General features: G+C 40.9%; 1 protein-coding gene across 4 annotated transcripts in view; it reads right to left on the bottom strand.

The window, feature by feature from the left end:
• Positions 1-11,760, bottom strand: part of ANXA13 (annexin A13) — a 61,237-nt gene that overhangs the window by 41,246 nt on the left and 8,231 nt on the right. For 2 of the 4 annotated variants that reach the window (XM_005885164.2, XM_005885165.2), the window contains exon 1: positions 181-258. The exons of the other annotated variants lie outside the window; for them this stretch is intronic. In XM_005885164.2, coding sequence (XP_005885226.1) covers positions 181-195 — 15 coding nt within the window. In that variant the 5' untranslated portion in view covers positions 196-258. Of the gene's footprint in view, positions 1-180; positions 259-11,760 lie in introns of those variants that run through there. 4 annotated transcript variants of the gene reach the window in all.

Here is an 11,760-nt window from a genome sequence, read left to right as displayed (position 1 = left end):
GAAATACATTCTAACTGCATTTTAAAAGCATGATACGCTGTTGTGAAAATCAGTCATAAGGAGTCATCACAATCATAAAGTATAAAAGTATTAATTATGATTTCATAGTTTAAATTTCTACACATGCTATATAACCAAAAGGAAAACTGCATTCGATTCCCAAAGGCAATAAATACTTACATGATGATTGCCCATTTTCGTTTTTCTGAGATATTTGTTCTGTATTTTGTGAAGAGATCAGCTCTCCTAAAGGCCAAGTTGATAATGGTTTTCCCAGGACATACGATCTCTTGAGTTTAATAAGTAACCTTTGGCACTGAATTTGAATACACTGTTGGGGATGGGTCGGGAGTGGCCATATCTACAAATGAGCTTAACCTGTCCAAGCTGCCTTAGCAGGCCCTTTTTATAATGAAATATTTATTAGTAAATCAAGTGTAGGGTTTTTAAGTTTAATAATCTAATCACAACTAAAGGACTAAACCTGTCTTTTAGGTTATTGAAAGTGTGTGTATTTTTTTTAAAATTTTGGGTGTTCATTTAAAATTTTATACCTTGTAATAGTAAAAGCACTAACCAGACTGAAAAATCTTTCTATTTTACTAACATCACTTTTATTAGAACAGAAAATCTTTTTGAGGGCTACACTGAGTTATGCTAATAACATTATAATTTAGCTGGTTTTTAAATTTTAGAAAGTAATATGTGCACTTAGTAAACTTTTTTGCTCATAATATGAAAAGTTATCGTGAAAAATAACCCTCCTAACCTCCCAGCCCCTCCCCTAGTGGTTTCTTGTGAATACCTTCCAGAAATGTGTATCTGTCTGTCTATTTATTTGTTTGTCTGTTACCTCTGGACTGCTTTTTTCTCTCTCAACAAATGAGTTTGTACAATGCATTCTGTTCCATATCTTGTCTGCTTCACTATATTAAACACATACATGTCATTGGCGTATTTCCCCCCAGTGACCATATGGTAGCTTATTATGGGTATGAACCAAACCTTATTTCATCAGTCCACTATTCAAGGTCATTTCGGTGGTTTTGGTCTTCTGCATGAATCTTTGCATATGTGTCCATGTTTATCTGTAGAATAAAATCTTAGAATGCAATTGCTGGCCAAAGAGTATGTGCATTTAAAATTCCAGTAAGTGTTGCCAAATTGTCCTTCGCACAGACATAGAAATGCTCAAAGACCAGCTGACCCGATGAGGCTGACTTTCAAAAGACAGAATGTATGCCCCCCTGATAATATGCCAGTTCGAATTTCTCCACATATTGGCCAACACTACACATTATTAAGGTTTTTCATTTCTGCCTATTTCAAAGATGAAAAATGGTTACCTCACTTTTTAATGTACATTCCTTTCCTTTGATATTCTTAAAATTCTATATCCCATTTTTTAAAGCCTTTTTGCATGAATTTTTCTGTGGTCTGCTTATGTCCTTTGTATTTATTTTGAGTTATTAGTGTTTTTATTATTTATATGCAACAACACAAGGTTTATAATAAGATCAGGGCTTTTCTCAAGTGTAACAATTATTTTGTTGTTTATCTTTTATCTCTGAGTATGTTTTGAGTGTGTATGTGTGTGTGTGAAGAAAGTGTTAAGCGTTTATGTATTTATCTATATTAATCGTCCCTTCTTTGGCTTGCTTAGAAAAACATCTCTGCATTAAGATGATTAAAACTTCTTGTACATTTTCTTCATGTTCTTTTACTGACTTCATTTTTTAAGGCTTACATCTTCGAGGCATTTGGAACTGATTTTGATATAGAGTAAGGAAGGAATAGAGTCAGCTTTCATTTGGGTTATTCAATCGATCCTAGATAGTTAATAAATAATTCATCTTTCCTCTTCTGGCCTAAGATGCCATTTTTAGTTTATGCCAAAATTCCTGTGTAATATCGTATGAAAATTCTGACAGGTTTATTAAATTCTGAGTGTATATATTCATTCTTTTGTTCCTTAACCTTTATCTATTGAAAGCCTTTGGATGTGCTGGTTGCTGGGGCTACAATGAATAAGATGAATGTGAATTTTCTCTTCCTAGCACCTACAGGCAAGTAGAGGAGCTAGACAAGAAACACACCATTGCAGATTGTGGAATGGGCTATGAAAACAATAAATAGGATGCTGTGATACAGGCTAGCACGTGCATGTGGTGTGTGTGTGTGTGTGTGTGTGTGTGTGTGTGTGTGTGTGTGCAATTTACTTTAAATAGAACATGTGTTCTTCCAGGAGCTAACATTTAAGCTGTGAAACAAAGCATGAAAAGGAGCTGTCAGTTGAAAGAGAAAGTGGTCCAGATCAAACCAAGTGTTTTTAGTTTGTGCTAAGGCTCAGCAATAGGAAAGAGCTTTGCAAATTAGAAGACATGAAAGATGGTCAAAGAGACTGGCGTCTGCTGTGTGCCAGGCAGGGCAGGAGGGTGAGTGCTGGAAAGACGCTGGTAAACAAGACAAGACTCCCCTCCAGGAAGGGGGGTGGAGACAAGAAGACGGAAGTTACAACTAACACGTTGACCCTTCAGTATTATTTTGTCTCGAGTGTCTAATTTGCGCTCCGACCATCACTGTCTCCTTTTCCCAGCCTCAGACTTCTCAGGGCCAAGTCCTCCCTGCCCCACCTCGGTGAATCAACCTTTGCATCACTAACCCTCCTAGAACCCTTGATCAGTGACGTCTCTCTCCCTCCCTTCCTGTCCCACCTCCCGGATTGTTGAAGCTCAAAGTCCAGGAGGAACAGGGCGATCGGATGTGCAGTGTTCAATGTGGAGATAAGTTTTGTTCCAGGATGCTGAGTTACTGAGCACAGGAAATGTGTAAAGAACACTCTGGTACAGTTCATGGCCCCAGGGAGGTGAGAGACACAAAGCTTAGAGGCCCAGGAAGAAGCTGACACTGTTTTATTTTAATTTTTCTTAGTTATTCAGATTTGCCCAGAGTCAAGTTTGGAATGGACTGAAACACACTATTCCTAAGAGCACCCCCTCCTTTTCTCCTCCGCAGTCGGATGGGTATGTAGTAAGGTGGCCGGGGTAATTCGGAGCAACAGCAGGGGAAGGAGAAGGCCCCAGGAATTTCTCGGAGGATGTCAGGGCTGGAGGCCCAGAGGGAAGGTGGAGAATGCGTGGGAGAGAAGGTGAAAGACACGACAGGGGTAGAGAAGGCACAGAAGAGATTGAGAGGGGTTTTGAAGGTGTTTTTTTTTGTATCATTTTAAATATTTAGCGATTCTACATTAACAGGTGCTGTGTAATATCTTTGATAGACTGGGCCCACTTATTTCCACCTCTTGGGTTTTGGTGGCTCTCACAGTGGGAATGGCAGCCCAGGTTCTCAATCCCCCCTAACCTTGTGGTCTCCACAGCAGGTCACAAATCAGTCCTGCCAGAGTCCTTTCTGTTCCGCCTGCCAAGGTGAAGTTTCTAACACTTCCTTAAAATGTTACTCATACATCTGTTAGCAGTTAAATTATATTTCCCCGCCCCTTGCCCCCCAGGACACATTGAGGTCATAACCCTCAGTACCCCTGAAGGTGACTCTATTTAGAAACAGGGTCTTTGCAGATATAATCAAGTTAAGAAGAGTTCCTTAGGGTGGTCCATGGTAACTGGTCTTTATTTATTTATTTTAAAAATTCCTCACCTGAGGATATTTTTTTCCCATTGCTTTTTAGAGAGAATGGAAGGGAGGAGGAAGGGGGAGAGAGAGAGAGAGGTGAGAGAGACATTGATTGGCTGCCTCCTCCACACACCCCGACCAGGGTCGGGGAATAAACCTGCAACCCGGGTACGTGCTCTTGACCAGAGAGGTCAAACCCATGACCCCTCAGTGCTAGGGCTGGTGCTTTAAACACTGAGAAACACCAGCCAGCGCTCACTGGAGTCTTTATAAGAAGAGGCAATTGCCATGAAGACACACACACACACTCCGGAGAAGGCCATGTCACGATAGAGGCAGAGACGGGTGATTTAGCTACAAGTCAAGGAAGACCAAGGACTGATGGCCACCACCAGATGCCTGGAAGAGCTGGGGGGGGGGGGCAGGATTCTCCTCTACAGGTTTCAGAGGGAGCATGGACTTGCCAGCACTTTGATCTGGACTTCTGGCCCGAGAACTGTGAGACAATACATTTCTGTTGCCTTAAGCCACCCAATTTGTGACACTTTGTTACAGCAACCGGAAGACCCCCAAAGAGAAGAGTTCAGTGGGCAGGAGGAGGAAGAGGAACTGGGTTTGGCTGAGAGGTCAGGGATAGAGCCAGAGCGGAGAGCCATCCCCAGGGGGTGTGAGAGTCTGGAGACGTGGGGAGGTAGAGCACATGGAGGAGAATCAAAGACAAGGGACGGGCTCGGAAAGCCTATTTTGGGTGGAAAGAAGAAAGAGGCCATCAAAGGGGTTGGATGGTTCATCAGAGAAAGAGATAAAAACAAGATGAAACAAATGAAGAATATGCAGCATTGGGTGCAGGCTGCCTCCTCCAGATCAGCCCTCACCTGCTTTATTATTTTGTTTCTTAAGGCGTTACACTAAATATGCGGTGTACTTAATTTCTAGTATTCCTGAGATTCCTTACAGCTCTAAAGTCTCCTAAGCACAAGACGTTTTTTCCCCCACACTGTTCTTCTCTCACTAGAAATAGCTTTTACGATCTCCGCTGATTTGTGGGAGTAAACTACAGGGAGGAATGTCAGATGAAATTCTTAATTTTATGGCAAAAAAAAATGAATGCATTTAGAGTTTGGCTGCATGTTTGTATTTCAGGTATTTATAGGACAAATAATAAAAACCCCAGTGGATAAAATCCTTCCCACCACCAGGATATGAGAGTCCCTTTTATTCTGGGCTTTTCCCCAAAATTGAGCCTCACCCCAAATCTCCTTAGGCCTAAAGAGAACATTATTTTTTGTTTCCCTGTTTACATGTTCTCACCCCAAAATAGGACTTCCCACAGCCTTGGATGGCACTTGTCACATGGAATTAACGGCAACTGCCTTTCAACAGGTATTTGTTGAGTGACTGAGAACAATGGAACACTGTCTCCCATTGGCCAGATTTTGTTATGAAGAACTCCAAGGGATATACACATTTCTTGAGCACTAATTTAATTCATGCAAAAATTTCTTAAAATGAATGCTTTCGCTGGGAAAAGTGTGGTGTGTGTGTGTGTGTGTGTGTGTGTGTGTGTGTGTGTGTGTGTACATAGGTTTTCCTCACTTTAAACCAGTGGCTCTCAACCTTCTGACCCTTTAAATACAGTTCCTCATGTTGTGACCCCCAACCATAAAATTATTTTCGTTGCTACTTCATAACTGTAATTTTGCTACTGTTATGAATCGTAATGTAAATATCTGATATGCAGGATGGTCTTAGGCGACCCCTGTGAAAGGGTCGTTCAACCGCCAAAGGGGTCGAGACCCACAGGTTGAGAACCGCTGCTTTAAACCAATGCAGGTTAGGAAGACTGGGCTGTCACCTACACACCCCAAGATGACCCTGTAATTCTTAAATTGTTTCTTTCAAAGGGGATTGATTCACTTGTGCATTCTAATCCACTGGTTACTTCATGAATGAAACAGTTAATTTATTGAGTGTCTGTTACGCGCAGGTGCTCTGCTAGACACCGGGGATCGGTGGTCACAGGACCAAGTCTGAGCCCGGTGAAGCTTACATTCTATTGGGGGAAACATAAAGAAGTCGACAAGGACACAAACAACATGCTTACAGATTTTGAAAAGGGTGAGGCTGTGCAGAGGAGAGAGGAGAAAAAGAGAGGTCCCAGGTGTACCTTAGGTGTGCTGGCGCTTGCCCGCGGGACAGCGGGAGTGGAGAAGGCAGCACAGGAGGCAGAGAAGGAGCAGTGACTCACACTGAGAACAATGGGAAGAAAGTGAAGTCTAGGAAGGCAAGACAGTGTTTCGAGAAGGTGAGTAGTTAACTATGCCAAATGCAATCTGTGAAGCGAGCAAAGGGTCTAAAATACATTTTATTTGTAAAAATGGACTTTACAGGTTTTTAAGAATATACATGTCATGTGAATGAAGCAATCTTTTCTCAGATAGTTTTACTTTTTCATTACTAATTAATAATGAATTTTTATTTAGTTTAATTTTTAAAAAAATATGTTTTTATTAATTCCATAGAGAGGAAGGGAGCGGGAGAGAGAGAGATAGACACATCAACGATGAGAGAGGATCATTGATCAGCTGCCTCCTGCACGCCCCCTAATGTGGATCAAGCTTGCAAACCCAGGCATGTGCCTTGACCGAGAATCGAACTGGTGACCTTTTGGTTCCTGGGTCAATGCTCAACTGCTGAGCCACACCCAGATGGGCTAATATTTTTAATTTAGCAAATTTAATTTTGTTTTTGTATAAAGAGATTTTATTATAATTGGAGTCAGCTTGATTGGGATGAGGTAGAGCAGGTGGCCGCTCACAATGTCACTCCAAGGGCGGATAGGTCCCTCTGGCCGCCTCACTCACCAGGCGCTCTGCCCCATTGTTATAACTCTAAAGTGTGGGGTTAGACAGTACCTTGTAAAGTCCCTCCCATCTCAAGATTCCTTGGACAATTTACCTTACCCTTTCTTATTAAAATGTATTAACATCAATGAAAAAAAACCACATTTTTTGTTGTTCCAAAAATTTGCGTAAGCCCTTTCTTATTAAAATGTATTAACATCAATGAAAAAACCCACATTTTTTGTTGTTCCAAAAATTTGCATAAGGTTAGCATTGCCAGTGTTAATGTGCAAAATATATATATATATTTTTATTTCTGACTTTTCATTTCATGATTCTGGGCTAAGCCGTAGTGAGATGCAAGATCCCCATCTGCAGACTCCGATTACATTTATGACATCTGAAAGCCTGTTCCACGTTAGAAATTAAATTTTACTTGACAAGGGCACACCATGGCTAAGATGCCCGAGATAAGGAGCGTTCTTGCCTTTTGAACTCCCCGTGTTTTGGCTCTGTATTGCTGGCTGACTTCAAGCCCTGAACTTGCTCTAAAGAAGGTACATGTTGCAAGTTCTTTGTTCCGAGGCCCTTTGCTCTCCCAAGGACCAGCATGTGTGGGCTCCACTCAGGAGGCCGCTCGGCTTTATTTGACGATCCACACATGGCAAAAGGTAGATTGCGGAAAGCTGTTCCATAAAAATCTTCCCTCGGCCTGCATTTCAGATCTCACAAATGTCCCTGAACTCTCTTTAAAGGCTGTAGAAAATTGTCATATAAACCCAATATAGTGATAACAGATGAATCATTGTTAGAACAAAAAGCTGATGAATCACCTGCTGACCAATATGCCATAGAAATGCCAAAAGGTAAAGTGATGAAGGTGACACATCGCTTTTTACCAGATAACTAAGGTTTCCTAACCTTTCCTGATAGTCAAGACTACTTTTAGAGATGTAATTCTTAAAGTAACCGATGTGATCAAGCATTACTCAGAATTTAATTAGTACCTTAGATGCGCTGACAATTTCTCTTCCATAATTTATTTTGTTAATCCTCATTTTAATCCCAAGGAGGATTGAATGATCAGTGAGTGGATGTTGGGGCACTGTGTACCCCAAAGATGTTTAGTAGATAACTGAGAAAACAAACACACAGACGAAAAATAATTATGTGCTAACTAGATGCACAAAATAAACAACGATAAAAATTGCAAATGGTTCTTTTTCCACTGTAGCAAATATAAAAATTCCATTTAGATGGGAACTCATTTTCAATATAAAAATATTCATTTGTTGTTGATTCCGTGCAGGGAAACCCTGTTGAGAGCAAGTGTTTCAAACAAATTAGTATAATAAAGACCATTAAAAAGGAACATTTTTAGTTGGTTGAAAAGATATACAAAAACCTTCTTGTAGTCCAGCTGGTGTGGCTCAGTGGTTGAGCATCGACTTATAAACCAGGAAGTCACGTTTCAATTCCTGGTCAGGGCACATGCCTGGGTTGTGGGCTCAATCCCCAGTGAGGGGTATGCAGGAAGCACATGATCAATGATTCTCTCTCATCATGGATGTTTCTGTCTCTCTCTCCCTCTCCCTTCCTCTCTGAGATCAATGAAAATATATTAAAAACAAACAACCTTGTAGAAAAATCAACTGCATTACATAGGCAATAGTAAAATTGCAGGTGCCTAATGATAGATATTATATATGCTGCAGAGCTTTTAATTTGGTGGAATTTTGTCTAGAGCCACTACCCAAGGTAAGCTTGTCCTGCGGTACCTGAGAGGCCAGAGAGGGGTTGGAATGGAGAGGAAGGCCAGAGATCAGTGTGCCTTGGGTTGGTAAGTGTGCCAGCTGGTAAAACATTATTTCTGGGTGTGTCTGTGAGGGTAGTCCAGAAGAGATTAGCATTTGATCCAGTAGGCGTGGATAAAGAGAAGGTTTGCCCTCATTCATGTGAGCGTCTGAATAGAACAAAGAGATGAAGGACGGGCCCCTTCCTCTCTCTCTCCTTGAGCTGGGATGGCCATTTTCTCTCGCTCTTGGCCATTGGAGTTCTGGTTCTCAGGCTTTCTGGCTTGGACTGAATTACACCACCAGCTTTCCTGGGTCTCTGGCTTGCAGGGGGCAGATTGTGGGACATCTTGGCCTCCATAACTGTGTGGCCCAATTCATATCATATAAATGTATGTCTGTATTGGTTCTATTTTTCTGGAGAACCCTGACGAACATGTAAACATTTGTTAAAGCTGTGATATTGAGTTGAAAGATGGGCTTGGTATTTCAAGGTTATTATTACCCACCTCTGTGCTTCATTCCACTTGCCAAGACTAGATGTTTCATAAAATCTGCTGAACTCACCTACCACCCTACTATGTGCTAAGCACTAAAGATAGAAGTGATAAAGTCATTATTGGGGTCATTGATTGCATCATTATTGAGAAGACATGCATTCACCATCTCATTGTGGAAGGTGCCGTGGAAGCAGGCCTCTGTGCAACTGGGCTGGGGAGTCTATGCCTCAGGTCACCAATGGGAGGCTGAAGACAGGAAGGAGCCAACAGATTTCTCACTCCTCTTACCCCACATAACTGTTTGGAGTTACAGTAGTTGCATATTGCCTCTCGAGAGGTATCACACAGGACTAAGCAATGAACTGTGGTTTTAGCATGCAAGCTTTATCTATCTGTTTTCTAGATAATGGGGGCTACAAGATTATTTTTTAAAAATTTATAGAATATTATCCCTGAGTGCCATGGAGTACCTAAGGTAGATGAGTGGGAGAGGAGTAAAAGGGAGAGGAAATCATGAAGGGCTTCTAGAAGAAGGTGACCCTTGAATAGGATTTAAAGGGAAAAGTAGTTGGGCAAAGTATGGTTGATGAAGGAAGATGAAATGAGCAAAAGGACAGACATGAAACTTATTCAGGGAATAAGGCTTCTACTTGGAAGGCAAGTGGAAAATGTGGAAATCTTGAAGTCTTACTAATATTTCAGTTACTGATTTTTATTGCTTAATAATATTCTAGTATATATATAAAAGGCTAAGTGACTGACCGTATGTCCGTCCAACTGTCTGACTGACCAACTGGCCAGTACATATGATGTGCACTGGCAATTTAATAATAAACGTTGACTCCCGCATGCGCGATACATATAAAGCTCTCGCTGGCACCAGTCGCATGCATGTGTTTCAATTTGTCATTGTCGATCGTGAATTTGGTTGACACTTCTATTATAGAGAAAGGGCAAATAGCAATATTAAAATATTTCTTCTAATTAATTTTCTTTTAATGTGCACGAATCCATGCACCAGGCCACTAGTTTCTTAATAACATTGACATTAAGTAACAACATTACTTCATAATATTAATATTATTTCTAATGACATTATTACTTAATATTATTGTTACTTGAATATTAGTAAGAAGGTTGCTTTACTTTTCTCTCAATCGAACCTTCCACTGTGGAGCAGGTGAAAGGTGAGAGGATTTAGGGATACCCTGTTGTTTGCATACAGGTGGCCTGAGGACTGAATGCATGTGCCTGTCAATGTTGCCCCACAGGATGGGTTTTCATTTGTTTGTTTGAATTGGTTGCCCATCAGTTTCACATAAAACTTAGAATTCCTGTTTCTCTTGAAAAATTAGAACTTATGAGCCCACATGAAACACATGGGCACACTTCAGATGAAAGTCTGACATTCCCACAGTCACCACTACCCCTTGACCTGGATCATATTACTCATGTTCATGACTTGCCTACTTCCTCTAGCATTTGCATTTGCATTTGCAATTCTGGGAATTTACTTGCTATTGGGCAATCTTGAACCAGTGAGGAAATCTCTGCCCCCTACTCTCCCAAGGCATCGTCTCTGTGGCCATGAGAGCTCATCTTGTTGAGACTGAGATGATTGACACAGTGCCTGCTGCTTTTGGTCACTAACTCCTGAGTCAGACTCAGGCACTAGCATGTCTGATTGGTGAAGCTGAGGTCACATGTTCATGTCAACTGCAAAGGCAGCTGGGAAAGAGAAAACTTGTCATATAGAGCTTCTTTGATTGGAGATGGACTCTGCCTCTCCATCAGGTTTAGTACAATGTTTAGATGTTGAGCAGCCAAATGAATGACAAAAAGTCCACTAGGAAGGGATTGGCTATCTAATTGTGGCACATCTACCAATGGGGCACCTGAGATGATTTCAAACAACCTTGCATGATTTTATATATATTTAGAAAAATACAAATAAGACATCAAATCTGTGAAGGACTCAAAAAGTTTCTAGAGTATGATAATTTTGAGAAAAATCTTGAGTAAATAGTAGTTTAGATGATACTTGGAAATAAAGTTATTATTCACATAACTGAACTTATGGGAACTGATCTAGATAAATGCAAATCATTAAATTTCTCTTTGTGCCAAGTAATAATAATAACAATATGTTTACATTTATTGAATTCTATGGGCCAGACAGACCCTATTCTAAGCACTTCACATTTGTTTGTTTAAACATTTCATCAACTTTATGAGATAGTGACTATTATTTCCTCAATTCTATAGATGGGGAGCCTAAGGCACAAAGTGGTTAAATAACCAGAGGTCCCTCAGGAAATTGTCACATGAGGAATCGAATTCAGGTCACTGCTCTCCACTTGACAACTTCAGAACTAGGGTGGGTGTGGATTTCTGGCCAATGATTGTACAGAAAATCTTCAGAACTGATGTGGGATTCGGAGTCAGGAATTTGGAGATGCATGCTTTTGGAGAACTCATTTTTGTGTCCAATGGTTTGTAGTCTAGAGGAGAGATCTCAGCCTCGGTACTGTTGACATTTTGGGCCAGGTAATTCTCTTTTTGATGGTGGGGGATGTCTATGCATTTCAGGTAGCATAACTGGCCCCTATCCATGAAATGCTGGTAGTAACTTCTCCAGTTGTGACAACCCAAAATGTCTCCAGACATTGCCAAATGTTCCCTGGGGACAGAATTGCCCCCTGTTGAGAACTCCTGGTCTAGAGAATTCCGAAGTACTTCAAAATTCTCTGCGGAGCCCAGAAACAATTCCGGCCTGATGAAATGACGTGACTAAGCAGCTCTGGTATGTTTTTCCCGGCTGTCCTTTCACAGTATCATGTCATTATTTGCTAATAGCAGGTGTGTCTAGTTTCTCATCTCAGAAATAAATACACGGTACCAGCTTGTACCAGCTATTGGTTTTTAATGCAGTATGTGGTAAATCTTTAACTTTGTGGTTTATTATTATGAACAACCAGCTTCTCATTTTTTCTA

The sequence above is a fragment of the Myotis brandtii genome, unplaced genomic scaffold (genome assembly GCF_000412655.1).
Source record: "Myotis brandtii unplaced genomic scaffold, ASM41265v1 scaffold896, whole genome shotgun sequence".
Lineage (NCBI taxonomy): Eukaryota > Metazoa > Chordata > Mammalia > Chiroptera > Vespertilionidae > Myotis > Myotis brandtii.
The sequence above is the reverse complement of the archived record's forward strand: the minus strand, read 5'-3'. Positions and strand labels throughout refer to the sequence as shown.